The sequence below is a fragment of the Cervus elaphus genome, chromosome 18 (genome assembly GCF_910594005.1).
Source record: "Cervus elaphus chromosome 18, mCerEla1.1, whole genome shotgun sequence".
NCBI classification, from domain to species: Eukaryota; Metazoa; Chordata; class Mammalia; order Artiodactyla; family Cervidae; genus Cervus; species Cervus elaphus.
The window spans coordinates 52,780,873-52,807,027 of record NC_057832.1 but is presented as its reverse complement, the minus strand read 5'-3'; the positions used below and the strand labels follow the sequence as shown (position 1 = coordinate 52,807,027).

The window sequence follows — 26,155 nt, the reverse complement described above, 5'->3', positions numbered from 1 at the left end:
GTCTGGCTCAGGGAACTCAAACAGGGGCTCTGTATCAACCTAGAGGGTGGGATGGGGAGGGAGATGGAAGGGAGGTATGAGAGGGAGGGGACATGTGTACACCTATGGCTGATTCATGTTGAGGTTTGACAGAAAACAATAAAATTCTGTAAAGCAATTATCCTTCAATTAAAAAAATAAATTAATTTTTTAAAAAAGAAAGATAACAACAAAATAGTATTCCAAGGTGGCACTAGTGGTAAAGAACCCACCTGCCAATGCAGGAGACATAAGAGACCTGGGTTCTATCCCTGGGTCAGGAAGATCCCCTGGAGAAGGGCATGGCAATCCCCTCCAGTATTCTTGCCTGGAGAAGTCCATGGACAGAGAAGCCTGGCAGGCTACGGTCCATAGGGTCACAAAGAGCTGGACATGACTGAAGTGATTTAGGATAGCATACATGCATTAATACACATTTTTAAACAGTGGGCTTCTCAATTAGGAAGACACAAATATTATGTACATTACAAACCTGATCAACACTGTAATCATTCTCAGTTCTTTCTAAATTCAGTGTGTTAACTTACCATGTTCATTCTTATCAGAGGCTTTGCTTAGCAAATGGAGAAGAGATTTGAAGGATGAAAAAGAATTGATTTTGATCCAGGATTAGGTTAAAATCTATATGGCTCTAAGTTGAGCACATTTTTATCTTAATTTATGAGCATGCTTAATTTTATGAACTTAATTTATTCTGCTTAGTAGAATGTTTCAAATTTACTGTTAAAGTCTTACTTTAAACAAGTTGGGACTTAATGAATAGCAAAGAGAATGCCAAATCTGAATTTCCTTTTAAAAAAATCACAACATGTGTAGCATATTATTAGCCACATACTCTTATTTTTAAAATATAGCCTACAAAACACTTCTTTGGGCCAATTGAATAATTGACCAATTAATAACTGTTGCTTAGTAATATACACTATTACATACTTCATAAAGCAACAATTTGGCAAATATTTCTTGCCAAGCAAGTTCTAATTTAAGCATCATATTAATTTAAATTCAAAGTTCTTTTTAGTTTTTCAAAAACTAAATTGTATTTACTATAAACGTTGCCAGAGAATACCTGTGGCCTGTTAAAAGGGCTATTTGTGGAACTTACCAGGATCTATGAATTGAATGCCATTGCTGCTGAGGTTTAATTTCTTTAACTCGTGAACATCTTCAAACTCCTTGGGTCGAAGTTGGTTGATTTTATTGTGTGACAAGTCAAGTTTAACAATATCTGGAGGAATGTTGTTTGGGACTTTCTTCAACTCTAGAAAACAAAATCATGTTCAGGTTACCAAGCTTTCCTCTTGACCCCACTGACTCTATCACTCATGTGATAAAGAGTCAGCTCTTGAAAGGAAAAGGGATAACCCATCTAAAGCCAATGAACAAGCCTGAGAATATAACTGAATTCCACCAAAGCCCAGCAACCTAAGTGCATCTCACTTAGAGGGTCAGATATCGCTCATTGCTGAAATGTTCTGAGAAACTTCCTAGAGATGGCAAGAAATCAAGAAGAGGACAACAGGCAGTGTGGGCTAGTTGGGCTCAAGGCTAACCGTTTGTTAGAATCACCTGGAAAGCTTTTTAAAAACAGAAAGCTGAAACAAAATAAAACTTACAAATCAAACCACTTCATGAGCACATCCCCTCTGATTCCCTTCCTACTCCTCTAAGAGCTTTGACTACTAATTACTGCCTCTCTGCGGTATCTTCATTTCATCCCTCTCAACAGATAAGCTCAGATTTCACCATCCTAAAAAAGAAGCAAAAGCCCTTGACCTTGATGACCCTCAAGCTGTCATCTTATTTCTCCTTTCCTTGGATGCTAAAATTCGAGAAAGTATAGTCCTCATTTGCTCCTCCTGCTTCCTGATCACCATTTACTCCCTGAATCCTTGTGACTCAGTTGTACTCACTCATCCCTAACTCTTCCCGAGATATTGCAGTAACTGGACTCCTCAGGAACAACAACAATAATAATAATGCTACCACTGCTACTGCTACAAGAGAAGCCTCTGCAAGAAGAGTCCAGCTTTCATAGGTTAATAGGCAATTAAGGTTCACCTATCTTTCATATTTATATTTGTCTTTAAAGTATGCTTTTATAAAACTATAAAGTGTGTTTATATTTTAGCATAATACTTGCCCTTTATTTTAATCTTTAGCAAAATATTCTGAAGAGGTTTTGCTCAATTCTAAGTAGAGCAAGTGGAAGCTCTGAAGAGAAACAAACCTGTTTGAACAAAAGAAACTAGAAGCAACAAATAAAATACGCAGATTAGTTCATACCTGAGAAGTAGCATGACACAAAGACTTCTTGAATATGTAGAAATTCTTTGAACTAGGTAAAGTTTATGAAAGGTAGTATACATCTGTCCATGATTCCCTTTTTGCTGAATAACTGAGTTGCTGATAATTTCTTCCAAATATTTTTTTAAAACCCTCTGGTATATATGATTTCTTAACTAATAGTATGTTTACCTTCATAAAGATCCAGTCTGATTTCCTCCCTTCTTTTAACAGCTTAGAATCCATGGTCAATGGAATGGTTCCTTCTCTGGTATCCTTATTACTGTTAAATTAGCTTTTTCATCTTGATGGGATCTTGGTATCTTAGAATCTCTGCATGAGAACTTTTCTAGGTGTTCTAACAAGTATTATGTGCAAGAATCATATAAGCTAGTATGTACATTTATCCTCATTTTACAGATAAAGTAGAGGCACAACTTGTTCATAGTCACACACCTAGGATTTAAACACAGACATGCTAGCCCCCAAACCTTTGCTTCTAACTGCTATGCTCTGCTGGCTAGTCATGGTACCTTCCAGCCTCATTTATGCTGCCCATCTGCCTAGAATCCTCAAACCTGGTGTATGTAGGGTAAAGTGAGGGTTGGGTAGCAACAGGGGTGGAAACAATATATAAGGCTATAAGACCTTTCTGGCTCTGTATTTAAAATGACATCTCTCTGCTTTCAAGCAGACAACAGTAATAAACCATTTCCATTTTTTTTTTCAACAGTAGATAGCAATATCAGATACAGTGTACATCTTACTGATTTTTTTTTTTTCATTTTTGTACCCTCCTATCCATGAAAGCTTCATGAAGGAGGTTTAGAACAATGTCTAATATATCACAAATAAATAAGCCAGCTTCTAAAATGGCACCCAACAATCCCTCCACTGATATTCATGTTCTTGTGTAAACTCTTCTCCCTAAGTATGGGCTGAACTTAGTAACTTACTTCTAACAATAGAACGTAGCAAATATGATAGGATGTCACTTTCATAATTAGGTTATAAGTAATTGTGACTTCTGTCAGGCTAGCAGACTCTTTTTTGGTGGCTTTGATGAAGCAAGGTGCCATGTTGGAGAGGCTTACATGGCAAGTAATTAAGGGTGGCCTCTGGCTGACAGCCAGCAAGGAACTCAGTCCCTCAGTCCTTATGGAACTGAATCCTGCCAAGCCATATGAACTTGGAAGAAGATACTTTTCCAGTTGAGCCTTCAGATGAGACCACAGCACCAAGCCCTGGTCAATACCTTATTGCAGCCTCCTGAGAGATCCAGAAGCAGTGGACTTAGCCAACCCACGTCTGGCTTCCTGACCTACAGAAACTGTGAGATAACAAAGTTTGTTGTTTTAAGCTGCTAGGGTTTGGGGTCATTTTTAGGCAGCAACAAAGTTAGTTATCTAATAACACATGGGAAATAATGAGCTCGTTAAATATGTTGAGTTTCACTTCAGTTGCTCAGTAGTGTCCGACTCTTTGTGACCCCATAGACTGCAGCATGCCAGGCTTCCCTGTCCATCATCAACTCCTGAAGCTTGCTCAAACTCATGTCCATTGAGTCAGTGGTGCCATCCAACCATCTCATCCTCTGTCGTCCCCTTCTCCTCCTGCCTTCAAACTTTCCCAGCATCAGGGTCTTTTCAAATGAGTCAGTTCTTAGCATCAGGTGGCCAAAGTATTGGAACTTCAGCTTCAGCATCAGGCCTTCCAATGAATATTCAGGACTGATTTCCTTGAGGATGGACTGGTTTGATCTCCTTGCAGTCCAAGGGACTCTCAAGAGTCTTCTCCAATACCACAGTTCAAAAGGATCAATTCTTTGGCACTCAGCTTTCTTTATAGCCCAACTTTCACATCCATACATGACTATTGGAAAAACCATAGCTTTGATAAGATGGACCTTTGTTGGCAAAGTACTGTCTCTGCTTTTTAATATGCTGTCTAGGTTGGCCATAGCTTTTTTCCAAGGAGTAAGCGTCTTTTAATTTCATGGCTGCAGATACCATCTGCAGTGATTTTGAAACCCAAAATGATTCAGCAATATTGAAAGTATGAAAGTGAAAGTGTTAGTCACTCAATCATGTCCTACTCTTTGCGACCCCATGGGCTGTAACCCACCAGGCTTTTCATCCATGGAATTCTCCAGGCAAGAATACTGGAGTGAGTTGCCATTGTCTTCTCCATGGGAATCTTCCCAACCCAGGGATCGAACCTAGGTCTCCCACATTGCAGACAGATTCTTTACCATCTGAGCCACTAGGGAAGCCATAAGAATATTGAGCCCTCTTATAGTAAAAGTGCTTTGAGAATTTGGATTGACTTTATTTCCATCCTCTGATAAGATACTGTCTTGTTTGACCTAGAGCTGTGTCTGCCAACACATAAAAATGTGAAAGATTTTAAGATTTGAACTTATTATAATGGAACACTGAGGTAATATCTTCCTTTAGGATCAGCAAGACCCTGAATGGAGAGCTACATTCCCTCTTACATACTCCATGTAAACAAGGAGATGGAGATCCTAGGAAGAACTGAAAACCACAGAGAATACTTGAGGGCAGGCAGAAGAAATAATTTCTTGACATTTAGCATTTAGAATAATTACTGACAATGAATGGTTGTGGCATTTTCTCAGATTTTTAAAAGAAGAATAAAGTTTCATTTCAAAATACCCAGGATCCCACCTCCCCTCTCTTCCCTCACTGTGACCACATTGGTCTAAGCCACCATCACCTCTCGTCCGGATTATCCCAATATTGTCCTAAGTCCACATGACTTTAAAACATAAGTCAGATCTGTCATTTTACCAGATGGATTGCCATCTTCCAGATGGCAGGATCCTTTGTTTCTCACATCACTATGAATAAAAGCCCAAGTCCTCACCAAAACCCTAACAAAGCCATTAAAGGCTGAGGTCTTCCTTGCTAGCAGAGTTAGTATCTTCTAGGCTCTGGAAAGCAGCCTATTTATCAGGATTTGCTTGCTGAACCAACATCTGCTGGGTTGGACATGAGAGTGAATGACAAGAGGCCTTGCAAGCAACCACTGTAGAACAAGCTAAAGTGGGTTTACCACAAATAAATGGGTAGAAAAAATGTTTATGAGAACACCCTAAAACCCAGCTTAACCACTGTGGTAGACCTGTGGAAGAGGAATATGAATTGCAGAACCAACTTTAGCATTGTTACCAGCAGCCCTGGGTAAAAATAGGATCCACAAGTAATATCAGTAAAGGCAAACCAAAGCCTCCACCAGTAGGCTTAGAGCACATGGAAAAATCTTATTTGTTGTACTGATGAGTAAAAACAGTCCTTTATTTTTAACCTTAAACTTAAATGACAATTGCAAATATTGATGTGAAATATGGTTGGCTTTGATAAAGATTATATAAATATAAATGTCCTGAGACTAGAAGTCAAATTTGGTCAATGTCCCCATTTCTAGACCAGGCACCACATGGTTATTTGCTGCTATCCAATAATTTTGGTAAACCTTCAATAAATACCAAATTTACTTGATTATCACCCCTGACAAGCATTGCCTCTCCCCTCACCAAACTTTGCTGATTTTGAGGAGGAAACTGGGATTTTTTCCATGTAATTTCCCATTTAGTAGGCTATCTTGATTGTCAGCAATGTCAGAAGGTTTGGTGTAGTGGTAGGTAGAGAGACATAAATGACTTTGTCTATTGCCAATTAAAGATTCCTAATTACTCTTCAAACTAATAGTGAAATTAACTTCGGAGGCAGCTGGGAGCAATTTTTGGTCATAATTCTCCCCAGCCCTAATCTTAGCAGGAAAATGAATCCTTAAAAATGGCAAATTATTCTGGTGTGAAGCTAAAAAGCAGTTTTAAAACTTACTTTCATGTATTTTTGTTAAATCCATCCATCTCAATAAGGCATAAATATGCCTTTCAACTAATTTCACATTTATTCCCTTTGAAAGACTAAGTTTTGTTGGCAAAGTGCCTGTCTCCAGTGAATACAGCTATTATTTCTTTTTCTTGTTATGACTGTTTACAACCCCATGAACTGTAGCCCACCAGGCTCCTCTGTCCATGGAATTTTCCAGGCAAGAATACTGGAATGGGTTGCCATGCCCTCCTCCAGAGAATCTTCCCGACCCAGGGACAGAAACCAGGTCTCCTGCATTGCAGGTGGATTCTTTACTACTGAACCACTGGGGAAGCCCCAAGGATTAAATGACAATGCATAAAACTGCTATATCTTAGGCACACAGAGCATTTAGATGGCAGTTCTCATTAATATGGGCTTCCCTGGTGGCTCAAATGGTAAAGAATCTGCCGGCAATGCAGAAGACCTGGGTTTGACCCCTGGTTTGGGAAGATCCCCTGGAGAAGGAAATGGCTACCCACTACAGTATTCTTGCCTGGAGAATTCCATGGACAGAAGAGCCTGGTGGGCTACAGTTCATGGGGTTGTAAACAGTCAGACATGACTGAGCGACTAACACTTCTTCTCATTAATATTACTGCTAGTTCCACTCTTGACTTCTTTAGGGCTTCCCTGGTGGCTCAGATGGTAAAAAATCTGCCTGCAATATGGGAGACCTGGGTTCAGTCCCTGGGTTGGGAAGATCCCCTGGAGAAGGGAACAGCTTCCCACTCCAGTATTCTTGCCTGGAGAATTCCATGGACAGAGGAGCCTGGCAGGTTACGGTCCATGGGGCTGCAAAGAGTTGGACACAACTGAGTAACTTAAAAAAAAAGAAATGAGATCCTACATGGTGTCCAACATGTGGAGCACAATCAAAAATATTACTATACTCTGGCAGAGAGTTAAGAGATGAACAGTACTGAACATTCATTCTTAGTAGTTGACATTTATTATCTATTTGTAGAATGCAATAAGGAAAACTACAATGGATAAAATTCCAGATTGTCATAGTTGAATTCTAGTCATGATTTTTAATTTCTATGTATTTTTATTTTTAAAAGTTGCTTAAATTACTGCCTTGTAAGAGCAAAGGAAGCAGCTCAATTATTGCCATCAATCTAAAGAACACGGCCCTGTGCCAGGCAGTACCAAAGGGAATTTAAAAGACAAGATCTTTGACTTTAAACTTATGGGAATCAACAATATAATAAAAAATGAAAAGTAAATGATCAGCTGAATCAATTGAGTGATATCAACCATATTAAGAGAGATTTATATTGATGATATTAAAAGACAAAACTACCCTTCATTTTATAATCTAAAAAGTATAGGCTCTGATTTACATCATTATTAATAAGTGGAGGAGCTTAAGTTGTCCTTTATAGTGTATGAACCTGAATGATATGTACTAACTGTGCATGTCATGAAACTTTGCTTCCCAGTAAATAATATGTGTTTCTAAAGCAAGGGTAATGAGTTTATGGGGCATATCTGAAAGGTTGTGTTTAGATAACAATAGCTTAAGGAAGGAAAGCAATAAAAATAAATTTGTATTTTTCTAAGTTGATTTTTGGCAAGAGACAAAAATATTATGGAAACAAAGACAAAGGCAGAAATAGACTCACTGGAGAAGGAATGGCCCAAGGGTAGAAAAACAGTAAAAAAGAAAGTTCTTTACTACTATGTTATCTTTTCTTAAATTACAGAGTGGTCTAGTTGTAGAAATCTTCAATTTTGTTTTGATGGCATTTTTTCTCAGATAATTAATGAATTTAACTCTATTTTCTCTGGGATAGCAAGTACAAATAAACTTTAGCTTAAATATAGAACCTCAGCAATATCAAGTAATTTTCTAACTCAAGTCTAGGAATAGTAGCTTTGTAATAGTTTTTTAAAATATATAATTCAAGTTTTTAAGCATTACAAAGAAAATTCTAGTAAAACGTGTTCTTTGGCATGAAGCACCAAGTACTCACTGTAACAGTGTTAGGGAAATTCCACCCAATCTGGCTACAGAGAAACTATGTATACTGACTTTCCTCGAATTTTTGAATGCTTCCCTTGTTCAGGAGCTTGTTTGAACATGATTAGATTAATTCTGGATGCCAGAGGCTCAGATGTACTTAGCTTTGCTGCTTACCTGTGAGACCACAATCAAGTGTCTGAACATGCCTTAGCCTCTTTCTCCTCCTCCTCCCCTCTACAGATGGGATACTACTACTACCTTGCTGACAGCTGTGGACAGCATGTATGTGGAATACCTGGAGCATAGTAGATTCTCAATTAATGAGCACTTTCTCTCAAACTTAGAGGATCCCAGGATGGCATCTCCCAGCCAAAATGCTGTAATTGCTCTACTTTAGCATCAAAATTCACAGAGTGTCATAGTAAGCGAATCTTCTGGTGTCATATGGTCATGGTGTGATCTAACCACGTGACACCTTCCACACTCAGAGTGAGGGGGGCAAGCCTTGTGCATGACTTTGCTGATAAATCAACAAAGTGACTTCTGTTTCTTCAACATTAACAGATTCCTGTCTATAATTTCTTTGAGATGTGTTGGAGTCTCTTGGTTCATCTTAACCTTTCCTTTCTGTTCTTAAAAAAAAAAAAAAAAACCCTTACAGTAATTGGAAGAATACCATGTTCTATATGACGCTAATCCAATGACATCTGGTTTTAATTTAATATTACAAATAAGTTATTAACCCATGCCAGAAATGAGAGAGACAACTAAATTGTTTGTTGTCCTAGGGTAGATTAACAGTGCTCAGGCTACACTTTGAGAGTGTCTTCACTAATATGTCAAGAGCCTCACTAAAATCTCCCATGGTGGAAATGACACCAGAAATTCTAAGTCATGGGGTGGGGGGTGGTGGTGCAGGGATTCATAACATTCAAAAATCATTTTTAATCATCCACAAAAATGAAAAAGTAAGCAACTTACAAACCTTTTCTTCTGCAGTCCAGTGTCTGTATGGGAAATACGTAGTTGTGGCAAAGGGAAGAGTCCACCTCAGTCTTGATGACTGGGGGTTTTCCTGACAAATGGGGTTTCGGAACCAATTGTTCATTTTCTTCTTCATTACATAACTGTTCAGATTTTATCTGCTTCAGTTTTTTATTTTTCAGTTCTTGTGGGCTTTCACACTTGGCATAGTTCCCCAAATTCCGGTTCCTTGGAATCTGCAGCATTGAAATAAGCGTTTCCATCTCACAAGTACAACGCCAGGGGTTGTCATAAAGACGCAGGTAGCTCAGGAGAGGTGTATAAATGAACACTTCCTCTGTCAAGACTTTGATCTGGTTGTGCTGCAGTAAGAGAGTGGTGAGTTTATTTAAACCGAAGAAAGCCTCACTCTCAATTTTAGAGATCTCATTCTGTTGCAGATCCAAGCTTTTCAGCTTTTTAAACTTGGAAAACATGCTGTTCTTCAGTATGCGGATTTTGTTTCTTGCTAACAGCATGTGCAGCAAATCCTGAGGCCAGTCGGGCAGCACATAAACTAGTTTTCTTTCTTGACAATCTATGTATTTCTCGTGAAGGTACGTGTACACTTCACAGGGGAGGCCTGGTGCATAGCGTTTGACCGGGTTGGAGTTTTTCCGGCTCCCACCAGCCCGGCCATGGTTCACCCGGTTTCTTGCACCCCCAGGGCTTGCCTTGCGGGGCTCAGCGACTTTACAAAAGAAAAGTAGGATTACGACGGTCACCACCCGCATCCTGACATCCAGCTGGTCCCAATTACTTGGTGTGACAGATGGAACAATGAAAGTATTCCTTTGAAATCCAAGTTTGGGTAATCTTAACTAAAGCAGTTCAGGAAGAATGAGATCCAGCTGAGGTACGGCAGTCCCTAGATTGCAAAAGGAAAAAAAATAGAGACTTTTGTGAACATTGCAACTGACGAATAAAATCAAATTTTCAAGTTTTTTTTCTTCTAAATTATGGAAGTATGATAACACATTTACAGGAGACTTGGAAAATACAGAGCAAAGTTACATATAGTTCCACTATATATTAAAATTATTTTTAAGTAGGCAAATTAAGATTTTTTAGTTGGGGTTTCAATATCAAACTCTCAAAAATTAATAGAATAGACACAAAAGTAGAAGGAAATGAACGAATTCAACATAATGAAGATTTATACAATTTTCACATAACAGCAGGATACAAATTCTATTCAAGTTCCCATAAACTCTAAACCAAGAGACATGGAACTCAAGTTATTTTTTATTTTAAGGCAAAGGCATTCCAATTATTATAATAAAGGTACATGTAGAAAGTGGCGTCCACGCCCTCCTACTTGCCTGGTTTCATGGCTAAATGTTTGGGCTCTGAATGTGAATCAAGGCTCTTCTACTTGCTTAACTGTGTGATCTGAGGCTAATTACTTAACCTCATCTTCAGCATCTGTGAAGAGGGACTGATGATACCTCTAGTATTTTGGGGGAAGATGAAACAGGCTCACCGCATTGAATACTTCACAGTTCCTGGTCCAGGGGAAGAGCTCAGTTAAACTGTTAGCACTTAGCATTATGAAAACTGAAACTGGATTCAAGAAATTAAAGGGATTCTTCTTATAGCTTTGAGATGTGCAAACAAGAGTAGGACTGCAATGGATGGTCTGCTGAACTTATTTTTTTCTTTCCTTTGCCATCTCCCAATCACCAATCATGTTGAATGTGGGCTCTAGAAAAGCTCAGGGTAAATTGCAACTGTCCTTGCCATCTCCTGCACATCTTGGTTCAAATGTCACCTTCTCAGCAAAACCTTTTCTGGTTGCTCTATTTAAAGTAGCACCCCTTCCCACTCACTGGTGATTCTCTAATCCATTTCTTGTTTTATTTCTCTCCAGAGCACATATCACCATCTGTCAAAATAAGTATGTTGCCTCTTTTGTTTATTGTCCTTCTTCCCCAACTAGGATATAAACTTCGTAAGGACAGGAATTTTTCTCTATTTTGTTCACTGCTGTATTTCCAGCACCTGCAGAGTTTCTAGCACATAGCAGGTTCTTGTTAAATGTTTGTTGAATTGCATGAATTCAAGTAACTGCTATTTAAAATATGAATAATCTCAAATTTAGTTATCTTTTTGGAATCTATTTTTCCCTTCAGTATTACTGATGACTTCCAAAATGTGCACATTTTCAAGAATTTTTTTTTCATTTTTAAAATTCTGAAATTGGTTCTGGTTTGCACTTATTACTTAGGGCATAGTTGTAAGGAGAAAGAAATGCTCAAAATGGATTTATGATTAATAACATTTCTCTTGTTATTATCGTGGGGCTCTGAGGTTACAAGCAACAGATGTGTTTTCTATTCATTGTCTCAGTGTGAATGCCAGGATCACTCCTTGCCTGGAGTTTTCTTGATTGTAGCGGTCTCCTCCATTTAGAATGCCTTCTCTCCTCTTTGCCCCAAGCATTCCTCCCCTTCGCTGTTGTGTGTTCCCTCACTGTTTCTCTTCTGTCTCAGATTTGGAGTCTTACTCATGCCAGTCTAGACCCAGAGAGCTGACTGTGTAACACTTTGCTGTCTAGCTCTTTGCACACATGTCTTGATTTCCCTTCTAGATCACAAGCTGGGCAGGTGTCTCTGGTCCCAGAACTCATCAGGCACTTGGCCTTTCTGACTCTCCACATATCAATCTAAAATTTTTTGTAAACTTTGTGGATATTTAACCTAAAATATAAACATTCTGCCAATTACTGTGCATGCTGAATTATTCATGACATTCACGCTGAAGTATTTGTTGGGGGTAAGTGTCCCGATGTCTGCAACTTACTTAAAATTCATAAGAAAGTAAGATGGATTGAGGGATAGAGACAGAGATGTACAGGTGGGTATGTGATCAAGCAAATATAGTAAAATATGAATTATAGAATATGGGTGATGAGTATATTCATTGTATAATCCGTCAATTCTCTCAACCTTCTTTGTACGTTTGAAAAATTTCGTAATGTTAAAAGGAAACACAACCTCCCAAATTAACAAAAGTGTCACACCACAAAAAAACCAAATTGTTTTTTTTCAAATGCTTCAAAGCTAAAAAGCTCTAAGTATATACAGTTTTTCCTCCAAAGTAGTATTTTTCTCTCATCCCCTTTCCTTTTGTAATCCTCAAACAATAATAAGAATATTTTAATTTAAAGTCCAAATAATTTTTCTAGGAAAGGAAACCATATACTTACAGCAAGTTACTTACCAGGGTTTTGGTTTGCTTTCTAATGAATACACAGCATTGAATGTAGGGTGGAAAACCTTTAAGTTTAAATATTTGTAATATGTTGTTTAGCAATATGTAACTTGTTTGATTTAGGTCTCTGTAAAAACCTGCAAGAGCTGAATGTCTCTGACTGTCCAACACTCACAGTGAGTATAAGAAGCTTATTTTACTGTTGTTTATATGGATTCAGACTTACTCCACTAGAGTACTAATAACACAGAGGTTCTGCCAAAATACATGCCTGTGTGCTCATTTATATTAAATATGGAGAAAGCAAACTATGTTAAACATTGCCAAGAAATTTTATCCAATTTATATAATGCTATTATTTATCCTATAGATATGCCCAAGGTTGGAATCTCTGGAAAGTGAAAACTATTCAACAATAACACAAAAATGAACTACATTTATGTTTAAGGTCACACGTGTATGGGACAGAAAAAAATGGGCTCCAGCAGAGACAACAGGCTCAATTTATCAGTCTTCCTGGCTGTCAGCTGTGGTGCCCAAGAGGAGGGAAATGAACACATGGCCCTAGTCAGCTCCTTCCTGGCCCTGTCTCCAGGCATCCTCTCTTTCAATCTGTCTTCCACTGCGTGACCACAGAATATTCCTTCTAGAAGGCATATCTGACCATTTCACTACTATCTTCCACCATTTATACAAATGCCTGTCATCCACACTATTGGATAAAGTCAGTGTACTCTGGAGACCCTTGGTGAGCTTGCTTCTGCCTCCCTCTCCAGTCTCATCTTCTTCTAAATCCTGCTGCACATTAAGCTGCAGCAGCCACAACCTGCTATGCTTTCTTCGCTGCGTGCGCCAAGCTCCTCCTGCTGTTCCGCCTTTGCACAGTCTGTGCTCTTCACTTGGAGATGGGAGGAACAGAAGAGCCTGACTGCTTCCTGCTGCTCATAAATCACCAGTTCCAGACTGAAGTCCATGCACCTTGGCACAGGTGAAAAGACTTCATGAATTGGCTCCTTCTTGCTATCTACCCAGCCTCATCATTACAGTTTCTTCTTTCAGATTTCTACTCTACTTCATTCTTGATGTGCATATTTTTAGTACCTACTGTGTTAAAGATACATTATATATAGGGAACTTATGTTATAAAATAGAGGTGTTATAGGGAATTTAAGACGAATTAGGTTCCAATTCTTGCCCTCAGGGAGTTTTAGTTCCTGCTTGAAAAAAGATCATATTTTGTAAATTTGGCTTTCTAATAGGAAAGTCAAAACAATGCCATCTGTGTTGAATTTGTGAACATCAAAGTCTTTTTTCCAGTTTTAGTCTAATAATATACAGGGCTGATAATTTCATCCAGCTACATTTTACTATTGTCTTTCCTTTTGAGACAAAGACTAAGAGACAGGCTTAAGGAGTTGAGTAACATTCACTCAGAAAGGTTTGATTTTTAAGAAGCTTGCCTTATGAATATATTACATCCAGAAAGATTCGAGTGCATTGTGGACAAATTCCACAGACCATTTTGCAGTGTTAAACACAGAAACAGTTTTTGCATTTATGTGCTCAAGTATCTGGGGATTGCAACTTGAGTTCTTTTGTTCTTTTAAATATTGAAAACAAAATTAGTTTGATTCTCCTTCAGACAGGAAAATGAAGAGAATGGTTTGCTTCCTCATCTCAAAGGAACATCAGATTATTCCATGCTACAGAAAGCCTACTACATCTTCCTCTTGCTGGTTCCCACAGTTACATCTGTGTGACTACAACTCTAAGGGTGTAAACCAGCTTTCTCTCCTCCATGTCCCATTTCATCTGCATTTTTGCCGGAATCTTCCAACAGGCGCATAGTCACTTCAATAGTTGATTGACACCATGAATATTTTTGAAGATAGATTCTTTGTATTAAACTATAACGCCACACATTATGCTTGTTCTCTCCATTTCTGTTGGGGAAAAGTGTACTGTTTACTTTTTTTAAATCTATACATGCATATCCCAATCCTACATTTCTGTGATGGAATGTCTAGAAAACTTGCTGGCATCTTGAATGCAGTGACAAGAATACAGTGTTTATTAAAAGCCCTGTACTTGTTCTCAGGCATTATTGACACACAGAATCTTTTCTACAGCAGAACTACAGTTTTACACCTAAAAAAACCCTTATGTTCTCTTTAAAGTACAGTTTGCACCTTAAATCAACCAATTCTTATCCCATGTGCAAGATGCTTTGACCTGTAGGATTTTCTTATTTTAGTATTCATGGTTCCAAGAAATAGCTAGGAATAGAATATTAAGCACTGATAGTCCTGCTGAAACTAAACATTTGCGATCCTTTGTGCTGTTGGGGGCAGCCATACTGACCATGAAGAATCCCTCCCCAAACCACATCAGCTAGCCTAGTGACAGTTTACCTCTTCCTGTAATGGCCTATTTCTAGGACAATGTACCACAGATATTTAAAACTAGCAGACCTCTTCAGTATTCCCGGGGAGACTCATCCACCATCATTAAATAAACACAAACCTGCTGCTACTCATTCTAGAACATTTTACAAATAGTTACCCACACATGAAGCAGCACCATTGCAATCCAAGCTTGCAGTTCATCTATCTTGTAAACCTGAGTTTAGGGCTCATGATTGAAATCATTCTTTGTTTTTCTGTCTTTCTCATGTTGCAGTCATACTGTTCTCTTGTTCTGGTTTTCAACTCTCTGGAGGAGGGCTGACTGAATCTTTAAGATTCTCCTGCACAGTTTTCCCGACACTAAATTTCATGTTCAACATGTATGCAGCCTATAATTCAGCCCATCTCAAACTTATCATAAGTTTGGTGAAAATCTGTTCAGCTGTTTTAAATATTCCGTAATGGAACCACAGAAACTTCACCACACACAAACATCTCTCTCTCTCTCCCTCTCTCTCCCTCTCTCTCCCTCTCTCCCCCTCTCTCCCCCTCCCTCTCCCTCCCTCTCCCTCCCTCCCCCCCTCCCTCCCCCTCCCTCCCCCTCCCTCCCCCTCCCTCTCCCTCCCTCTCCCCCTCTCTCTCTCTCCCTCTCTCTCTCTATATATATATATATAATCTCTGTGTATAAATATGGACTCACTTTTTAATGAAGTCCAGTTGAAAGAGTTTACTACTCCTGTCTTTCAGAATGATTTTAAAGTTTAAAAATGGGCCCCTTTTCAATCATTTTCATATATCTAAAGAGTCAAGACTGTTTGACACTTTGACATGAGCTCAAATTTCCTGTCATGGCGCTGAAATGGCAAAGGTTCAAATTTTAATAAAGTGTCATTGGGATGGAATGGGACTTTATTTCCAAAGAAAGGGAACAGTGAAGTGAAGTTGCTCAGTCATATCTGACTCTTTGGGACCCCATGGACTATAGCCTACCAGGTTCCTCCATCCATGGAATTTTCCAGGTAAGAGTACTGGAGTGGGTTGCCATTTCCTTCTCCAGGGGATCCTCCCAACCCAGGGACAGAACCCAGGTCTCCCACGTTTCAGGCAGACGCTTTACTGTCTGAGCTACCAGGGAAGCCCAAAGAAAGGGAAGGGGAGGGAGTAATGAAGTTGCAAGCAAAGCAACCTTCTACTTGATTTGATTTATAACTAATAAAGAGTATGAAGAGACCAAGTCTTGCATATACTTTTTTGGGGGAAGGAAGAGAGATGATAGATAATGGGGAAATAGCAAAGCCTGTTAGACTTTGATAAGATTCTTCCCTCTATTGTTATGCAGGATGAATCAATGAGATACATCTCTGAGAGCTGCCCTGGAGTCCTGTATCTCAATCTATCTAACACAGTTATCACCAACAGGACAATGAGACTCCTGCCAAGGTAATGCTTGTGTTATCTGTATTACCCTGAAAATAGTTATGCTCCTCTAGGCCCTGAGTTGCTGTAGTATCACCCAAAGGCAGTGCTCCTTTTACTAACACCCCTCGACTGTGGCAGCCCTATCCTGATAACAGGAGACTGCTTTCAAGTGCTGATGCTCTCCCTTCTTGGTGGGTACCCTTTGAATAATTAACTGATCCTTTGCCTTGGCTGGTGTTTTGGTGTCACTCTTGTAGGAATTTGCCCAGTAGCTTGAGTTAAGCTCTGCCTTTCTCTTTCTGGTGGTCCTCATTCTTGGACTTTGAAGCCTGGCTCCTCAATTCTAGTCCAGTGTTCAGATTTCTCTACAACAGAAACCCAATATTCTGCTTTCTCAGACTGAACTCTGCAGCGCCAGCTTCCCAACTGCCATACTCTGGTTACCTGTTAGGACTCCCTTATCACCTCCAGGAAACCTAATATTTGCTGGGTTTTTTTTGACCTATGGACTGTTGACAAGCTAGTACTTCTTTGGAGGAGAAGGCACAGAAGAATATATTACTAAGAGCTGACAGGATATTCAACTTTATCCAAAATTTACATCATTCAATTATTCCATATTTTCACCAAGGAAAAACTAATCAGGAAAAAGTATATACTCATATTGGGAGAGATTCAAAACATTTTTCAAACTCCTATGAAGGAGTGAATCATTTTTGAGAATGAAACTATTTTAGGATCTTTTTAAAAATGACAGTGAGGTATTCAGAGATGCTTAAACAGAAAAAATTTTAGGTGGTACTCTTCCTTATCTTTTCTAACCATTTTATGGAAATGTGCAAGCCTAGGAAAAGGGTGGTGACATATTTGTTAATCTCATTAATTGACTTGCCGCATTCTATTCAGTCAAATCTACCAAATTTTTCCTTTGAAATTTCTGAGTCTTTTAAAAATAGAGAGTTTTCCTCCTTCCAGGCTTTTGATATACATTTTTTTCTTCTATGATTTGTTTTTAAATTTATAATCAAGCTAGAATTTATTTTGGTAGATAAATAAAGCAACGATCTAACAGGTTCGACCCATGTGGCCCAAAGCCTGTTTGTGTGCAGTCCATGAGCTCAGAATATTTGTTTTCACATCAAGAGTTGTCAAACTGGGAGAAGGTGAGGGTGGGATGTTTCAAAAGAACAGCATGTATACTATCTATGGTGAAACAGATCACCAGCCCAGGTGGGATGCATGAGACAAGTGCTCCGGCCTGGTGCACTGGGAAGACCCAGAGGAATCGGGTGGAGAGGGAGGTGGGAGGGGGGATCGGGATGGGGAATAAGTGTAAATCTATGGCTGATTCATATCAATGTATGACAAAACCCACTGAAATGTTGTGAAGTAATTAGCCTCCAACTAATAAAAAAATTTAAAAAAAAAAAACAAAAAACTTGTATTAAAAAAAAAAAAAAAAAAAAAAAAAAAGAGTTGTCAAACTCCTGGGGATAGCAGGGCGGAGCAGGGGAGGGGGTGAAATAAATTAAGAGTCTGGGATTAGCATATACATACTACTGTATATAATACAGATAAACAACAAGGACCTACTGTATAGCACAGGGAACTATATATCTCATAATAACCTATAATGGAAAAAATCTGAAAAAGAATATATTATATACATGTGTGTGTGTGTGTGTGTGTGTGTGTATATATATATATATATATATATATGTATGTATACATGTATGTATAGCTGAATCAGTTTGCCATACACTGGGATCTAATACTATAACACTGGGGTCTAACATTATAAATTAACTATACTTCAGTGATTAAAAAAAAGATTTGTTAAATAACTAACCAATTATTGCAGCATCATTTACTGAATAAAACTTTTCTTAAGTGATGTGTGATATCTCCTTATATGTCTAAAGTTTTTATATAGGTAGGACTAAAAACTCATCATCTTCTAATGTTTTTGTACACATCACTATTATCTGTGTTCTTGAGGTTATTTATGTCTATTGTACCTGTATGGTGAAAATACTATAAAATAGTGTGCTCCGTGCATCTTTTCCCAACTCCATGTTCAGTGATCTCTCATTGATAGCTTGAAATCAGCCAAAATGGCATGGAAAATGGCAAATAATACAAAATTAGGGCCTGGCTTATTTTTCTGTTGATTGTTTAGACTGGAGAAAACAATATAGTAGATTAAAAGTGTGTCATGTTTCAAACTATAGAATGGGAGAAAAGATTTGAAATGATACCACTGACAGGACCTAGTTTCCAAAATATACAGACAGCTCAACTCGACAACAAAAAAGTCAAACAACCCAACTGAAAAATCGGCAGAAGACCTAAATAGACATTTCTCTAAGGAAGAGATACAAATGGCAAATAGGCATATGAAAAGCTGCTCAACATTGCTAATTATTAGAGAAATGCAAACCAAAACGACAATGAGGTACCACCTCACTCACACGTGTCAGAATGGCCATCATTAAAAAGACTACAAATAACAAATGCTGGATAGGGTGTGGAGAAAAAGGTACTCTCTTACACTCTTAGTGAGAATACAAGTTGGCACAGCCACTGTGGGAAAAAATATGAATGTTCCTCAGAAAACTAAAAATAGAATTACCATATGATCCATTCCTGGGCATATATTCAGACAAAACTATAATTCAAAATGATACATGTACCCCTATATTCATAGCAGCACTATTCACAATAGCCAAGACAATGGAAACAACTTGAATGTCCCTCAACAGAAGCATGGATGAAGATGTGGTATATACATACATGATAGAAAATCATAAAAAAATCATAAAAAGGAATGAAATAATGCCACTTGCAGCAACATGGATGATCTAGAAATTGTCATACTAAACGAAGTAAGTCAGAAAGAGAAAGACAAATACCATATGATATCATTTATGTGTGGAATCTAAAATATGACACCAATGAATTTACTTATGAAACAGAAACAGACTCATGGACATAGAACAAACAGGTGGTTGCCAAAAAGGATGGAGTTAGGGGAAGGGATGGAGTGAGAGGTTGGGGTTTGCAGAAGTAAGTGTTTATATGTGCAATGGATAAACAGCAAGGTCCTACTGTGTAGCACAGAGAACTATATTCAATATCCAATGACAAATCATAATGGAAAAGAATATTAAAAAGAATGTGTGGAAATATATGTATAACTGAATCACTTTACTGTACAGCAGAAATTAACACAGCAATGTAAATCAACTATACTTCCACAAAACATACTGAAAAAAGGCATGTCATGTCTATAGCTGCAACATTGTGAATAGCACAAAAATGTTGAGCAAGTATCTTTTCAGTACTTGAAAACTGTTATCTGATTCAGCAAAGAAGTCACATCATTGATGACTGAGTGAAATCTGGACACACACCTTTTTCTTTCACTTTTGCCTTACCCATTAATATAAATAAATATATTTGTATTGGAATTATACTCATTCCTCAATTTTTTAAATTTTACTTCTATTTTTTGGTAAAAATAAATATAGCAGACTGACCAATTTTATTTTTCCTTTGAGTACACACAGGAGAAGACAAAAGTACCAGCTATATTTATGAGTTTGGCAAAAGTCAATTAATGAAAGCATTGTGTAAGAATCAACTGGCTATGTAATAAACAGTATTGTGTATGTTACTATTTGTAATTTGTGGGCTGTTCACCTTTTATATCTGTAGAATAGTTAATGTGAAATAGTAAGATGTATAATTTTATAGCAAACATATATACATATGCATATATGTTTTTGAAGAGTCAGTTGTTAGATATTTACCAGTATGCCAATAATTAAAGATAAAATAAATTAGAAATTAAGCCATATTTTTACAGTATTTAATCTCCCTATCAGGAACATTTTGTTGTTCAGTCGCTTAGTCGTGTCCAACTCTTTGCAGCCCTATGGGCTGTAGTCCACTAGGTCCCACTGTCCCGTGGATTTCCCAGGCAAGAATACTGAAGTGGGTTGCCATTTCCTCCCCCAGGGGAATCTTCCCAACCCAGCGACTGAACCTGCATCTCCTGCAGAGGCAGGCAGATTCTTTACCAAGGATCCACCAGGGAAGCCCATCAGGAACATAGTATAGTTCAAAAAAATATCTTTTCAAATGCTCTTAGGTGTCTCAAAATTTTGTTTTACTCATACAGAGAGTTTTTGTGGTGTCTTTAATTGCCATTGTGCATGGTATCCTTTCTGATTATGATTCCTCATTATATTTTCTAAATGAATACTTTTGGATTTGGATATGATGTACATGTATCTTTTTAAACTTTTCATTTGTATGATTTAATTGACTTCTTTTCTCCTAAAATAAAAAAACAGAGGTATGAAATTACTTTTAAAGAAGAACTTAGGCAAAGCTTGTATGATTTGATAAGTATTGTTCTCCTTTTCTGAAAAACTGTTATATATTTGCTTACCTCTTTGATCCAATAATTATTAGAAGAGAATTTTGCTTTTAATTCTAGTTTCGTACACTGTGGTCAAGAAATGTGGACAAAATTATTTCTACTTTTTGAAATTTATGGAGATTTCTTGGTGGACTACTTAATATAATCAATTTCAATAAATCATCCATGAATGTTTAAAACAAGAGAGTTTCTTTCAGAGAACAAAATTTCTATGTATATATGCATGTGATTGTGTAAATTCTTAATGTCATAGTGATATAGTAGTTGCCTATTATAATGAAGTTTTTATTAATTTATTTTTATGTTATTTAACACATAAGGATTAATAAGTAGTATGCTTGTACATACAATCTATCTATAAATTGTAGCACTTATTTACATAAAATGATATTTTTCTATCCTGGTTGAAGTTTCTTTGTCTTAAATTCTTTTAAAATGCTATTTACACAGTCACCTTTGTTTTCTTTTGCTTGCAGTTTTGTGAAATAACTATGTATACCCATAATTTTTAACCTTTGTGTTGCTATATTTTAGGTTTATCTTTCACATGTACCACATAGTTAACTTCTATTTTAAAAATTTTCAATCTCTTTGCCTTTTTAAGAAAGTGGTTTAAAAGACTAATATTTCTTGTCAAAACTGAGTATATAGTCTTATTTTTATCATCTTGCTTTATGTTTTTTATTTTTATGTTACTGCACTGTACTTATCTTTTCTGCTTTTTGTTATAAAATGTGTTATATCTATAATCTGAATGCATTTAGATAAATGCATATTCTGTTGTGTATTCTAACTAGTGGCTATTTCTATGTTTTTTAAAAACATGCTTTATCATGCATTTCTCTAATTATTAAAGTCACAATGAAATACTAACTTTGGCTCCCCCTGTGTTTGACAAGAGATCTACTACATTCTAATTCTCCCTTGAGCTTGATGTTCCTCTACTTTGACTCACCTATATGTAAATACATATGAATTGTGATTTTTATCATCTTTCTTTTTAATATTGATTTTTGATGTCTGTACTCAATATTGTAATCATATTTATGATTAGGTGGTCCTAATCCGAGTTTTGGAGAAGGAAACGGCAACCCACTCCAGTATTCTTGCCTGGAGAATCCCATGGACAGAAGAGTCGGACATGACTTAGCGACTAAACCACCATCACCACCAACTGTAGTTTTGTCATTCATTGAGGGTCTATTTGTATCACAATTTCCTTATTCTTTAATTTTGATTCATCCTATGATGACTGGGATCTGGAGGAGGAAATAGCAACCCACTATATATATATATATATAGTATTTTTGCCTGGATAATTCCATGGACAGAGGAGCCTGGTGGGCTACAGTCCATGGAGTCGCAAAGAGTAGAGTCGGACATGACTGAAGTGACAGAGATGCATGCATGATGACTGGAAACATTGTTTTACAAACTCTTTATCTGGAAATATGTGCAAATGTTAGATTTTCAGTCATAGCTTTCTGAAGATGACTTTTTGTTGTGTCAGAGGATGAACAACAAATTCTCTCAAGGTATAGTTCTTGAATCATGTCCCCTTACTCTACTTAAAACCCTACAAATGCTGCTCCATAATCTTCACTATTTCAAGTTAAAGAAAAGTCTAAAGCCAGCCTGATTTTTCTCTTCTTTTGTTGGTAATCTATTTTTTTTTTCTGCCAAGATGCTGGCAGGAATTTCCTTTTTGCTGAGAAATTAAAAACATTTTCCAAACTTGTGTTCTTTTAATTAATTTTTCCTGGGACACAGTAAACCTTTTAGACATTAAAACAAATTTTCTCAGCTAAAAAAGAGATAGTTTTCTCTTTACTTTTCTATTAACTAAAGTCTTTATTCAAATTTCATCAAGTTTTCCACTCATGTTCTTTTATTTTTGCTCTAGGATCCAATGTGAGCTTCCACACTACATTCAGCTGTCATTTCTTCTGAGTGCCCTCCAGTTTGTACCAGTCCATGGTTGCTCCTTGTATCTCATGACCTTGACACTTGAAGAATCCTGTTTATTTATGACACTTGAAGAATACTGTTTATTTATTTTGTAAACAATCTCTCAATTTAGGTTAACTGATGGACATTTTTCTTTTTTTTAATGTTTCAACATTATTTGTTCATGTTTTATCTTAAGAATCCCCTTTCATTTTCAGGTCAGATTTTTATTCCAGTCCTTCAAAGCTATCATCTTATTTCTCATCATTGTTTTCTCAGCAATACTGCATTCTCTGTACCAGTAGTTCTCAAAGTGTGTTCCTAGGACAGCAGTGTTCCAGTAAATATTTAATAACTGCCTGAGGTAGGGGGTCAAGGTATGCTTTGATTTGTAGGATTTACTGATTTCTGTGACATAAATAATTCCATCATGGCCAGTTTTAAGCTACCAACATGCCTCTGAATGTAGAGTTGAGAAGAGATGCTAACAATTGGTTCTCATGGGCTAGTGCAAGCCAGCTCCAGCAGCACCACTGTGGAGGGCCTCTGATCCTTTCAGGAATTCTGTAGGATTCTCTGTCCTGCAATATAGAATATCACTCAGTAGTTTTCTTTAGAAATTCCACTTAAGATATATATGTGTGTGTGTGAATGAATATATGTGCATGTATGAATGTGTTCATATATATAGTACATGTGTGGATGTGTATGTATGTATTTTATCTATCTATAGATAGAAAGTGATTCGGGGGGGCTGGAGAGGGAAGAGAGAGATACATATTTAAAAATCTATAAATCCATATGTGAAAATCTGAACTCTTTTAAGTAGACAATTTGGGAGTAGCATATATATCACTTTTTTTTTAAACTCAAAACATTTTTCCCAACCATACTTTAAGATAACTTTTTCTTCTAGAAAATTTAAAATAATAGTACAGCTCTGCATAGTTTTTTAAGGATGTTTATTTTACAAATGAAGCTGTATCTTTAGTGGGCAACATATAGGAAAATAGGACCTAAAATGAGAATTTTGTTTTGATTTTAACTTCTAGTTCTTGCTATTGAGACAACATTCAGGATAAATGCTACTTGATACTGATGTTTTTCATCATATGAAAAAAATGTACACTGGCTTTCTTATCTATAATAAAAATACATTTCATAATGATTCTCTATTTCTGCTCTGCTTTCTATTGTTTTAATCATGATTGGGTGTGTAATAACATTTTTTAAGCTATAAATAACTAGAGAAGTGTTGTTTGTTGCTGTTCGTGTTCTCTCTCTGGTGCCTTTAGCGTTTCTTTCCAAAGAAAAATGTAATTTGTTTGCCTTTCTTGGCAACAATGATTTGCCAATTTTTTATCTGAATATTTTTCCTCACTTCTTTGGGGACTTGCTTAGTTTTCTAAAGTTGAAAACAAGGCCTGCCCATAGCACATGCCCATTCCAAAGTATTTTTTGCTTTTAAATGTTTCCTGGATTAAACCCTGTCCATTTATTCCATTGCCACAGTCGAGGTGGCATTCTCAGTACCTCATTTGGTGCAGCATCCAGATAGTTCACCCTTGGTCTCTCTTCCCTTATGTTGTGAGGTGTATTGTCCTGAAATTAGTCTTATTATGTCTTTGACATGCTTAAGGTCTGGACTCTTCTTTATTGTTCTTTATCATTATCTGATCAAACTTATCTGACTAGGTTTTCCAAAGGAAACTCTCAACTCTGGTCAGTTGATTGCTACATGCTTCTCTTTCTCTACAAGCTAGAATGCCTTTCTCTTCTTTTTGCTAATCTGCAGACTTTACATCTCAAATCATACCATCTATCAGAACTCCACAGTGATTCCTCCCTGAGTTCTAGTAGCAACATTCATTCACTTATTCACCATGTATTGATCAACTGCTATTTCCCACTATTCTGGGCACAGAGTGGTGAGTAAAGATACTAATATTATGATCTTTGCTTCTTAATGGAGCCTTATATGCTATAGAAGCATGATGTCTATTTTTCCTATAGATGAATCAACCCTTAAATTGACTGGCTACTTCTTATTGACAAGTACCCTCATGTTATATAGTCTTGCCACAGACTTATCAGAGCGGGGTAAACAGAGTAAGCTGTGGCCGTGACTGGAAATCCTTAGGGTCCACACTGTAAATAGGAGGTCAAGTCACTGCATTTGGATTTTCTGCAGGAATTCTATTTAAAAACTGCCTCTAAAGAACATTACAGCATACTAACACATATATATGGAATTTAGAAAGATGGTAACGATAACCCTATATGCAAAACAGAAAAAGAGACACAGAAATACAGAACAGACTTTTGAACTCTGTGGGAGAATGTGAGGGTGGGATATTTCAAAAGAACAGCATGTATACTATCTATGATGAAACAGATCACCAGCCCAGGTGGGATGCATGAGACAAGTGCTCGGGCCTGGTGCACTGGGAAGACCCAGAGGAATCGGGTGGAGAGGGAGGTGGGAGGGGGGATCGGGATGGGGAGTACATGTAAATCTATGGCTGATTCATATCAATGTATGACAAAACCCACTGAAATGTTGTGAAGTAATTAGCCTCCAACTAATAAAAAAAAAAATAAAAAAAAAAATAAAAACTGCCTCTGCAAGACTAAGTCCAGTACTCAACTCAAAAGAATCCATATGCAAATACTCTCTTTTACAGACTGGACCTTGTGTTGAGATTTTTCAGAGAAATGTTAATTTAAATACAGAATTCTACATTCCTTCTAGTAATAGGTACCCTCAGGTGTTGAAGATCTAACACAGAGGGCCTCAATTCTTTAATGGAAAAAAAACCCCAAGAAACAAGAAAAAGTGATCTCTGTAGTTTCTGTAAGAATTGTGATGTCTTAAAGATTATAGTAACAGTAGAAAAATAAATCACAAAGAGAACCTTCCCCACACACATAAGAAAAAGTTATCAGATAATTAGAAAACATTGTCTGAAAACACTGCCTCAAGTATAATTAGAATGATCAAGTCATCTCTGGATTGGAAAAATGATGAACCAGATCTTACTCATATAAGGGACATATTTCTTTGCCAAAATTCAGGATAAAAAGTGGCAATATTGCATAAAATTTGCCAAGTGTGATTTCACTGTCAACCAATATTTTTCTCATCCCCCAAAGCTCTAAGTCTGCAGCACTATAAAAGCCTAGAAAGGCTAACAGAGCCACTCAAGATTTGTGTTTTACTTTCAAACTGATGGTTCCATGAGGTTCCACTTTGAAGAGATAGATCTAGACTTTGAATCTCAGAGTCATTTAGTTTAATTAAGTGACTTTTGCCAAACCTGGGGTCAGTGGATCCTCCAAGAAGATCATGAATGGAAATCAGGGGTTCCATAAATTTTGATAGGAGAAAAAAAAATCTCTATTTTCACTAAGCTCTAACTGAAATATAGATTAAAAAAATCAGGGTAGTATTAGCAGTCCCTGGGACTCTTTCATCCATACAAATCACAATTGTTTTCTTATCACA

The 26,155-nt window shown here is 37.2% G+C and overlaps 2 protein-coding genes across 2 annotated transcripts in view; one reads left to right on the top strand and one right to left on the bottom strand.

Moving 5' to 3' along the window:
* FBXL13 (F-box and leucine rich repeat protein 13) overlaps positions 1 to 26,155 on the top strand; it is a 209,643-nt gene that overhangs the window by 85,804 nt on the left and 97,684 nt on the right. Inside the window, exons 10-11 of the mRNA XM_043871784.1 lie at positions 12,556 to 12,608; positions 16,177 to 16,277. Of these exons, the coding sequence (XP_043727719.1) occupies positions 12,556 to 12,608; positions 16,177 to 16,277 (154 nt within the window). The remainder of the gene's footprint in view (positions 1 to 12,555; positions 12,609 to 16,176; positions 16,278 to 26,155) is intronic.
* The window catches only part of LRRC17 (leucine rich repeat containing 17), a 35,717-nt gene that overhangs the window by 6,601 nt on the left and 2,961 nt on the right, over positions 1 to 26,155 (bottom strand). Inside the window, exons 2-3 of the mRNA XM_043873296.1 lie at positions 9,182 to 10,087; positions 1,145 to 1,300 (exon numbers count right to left, since the gene is read on the bottom strand). Of these exons, the coding sequence (XP_043729231.1) occupies positions 1,145 to 1,300; positions 9,182 to 9,953 (928 nt within the window). The 5' untranslated portion in view covers positions 9,954 to 10,087. The remainder of the gene's footprint in view (positions 1 to 1,144; positions 1,301 to 9,181; positions 10,088 to 26,155) is intronic.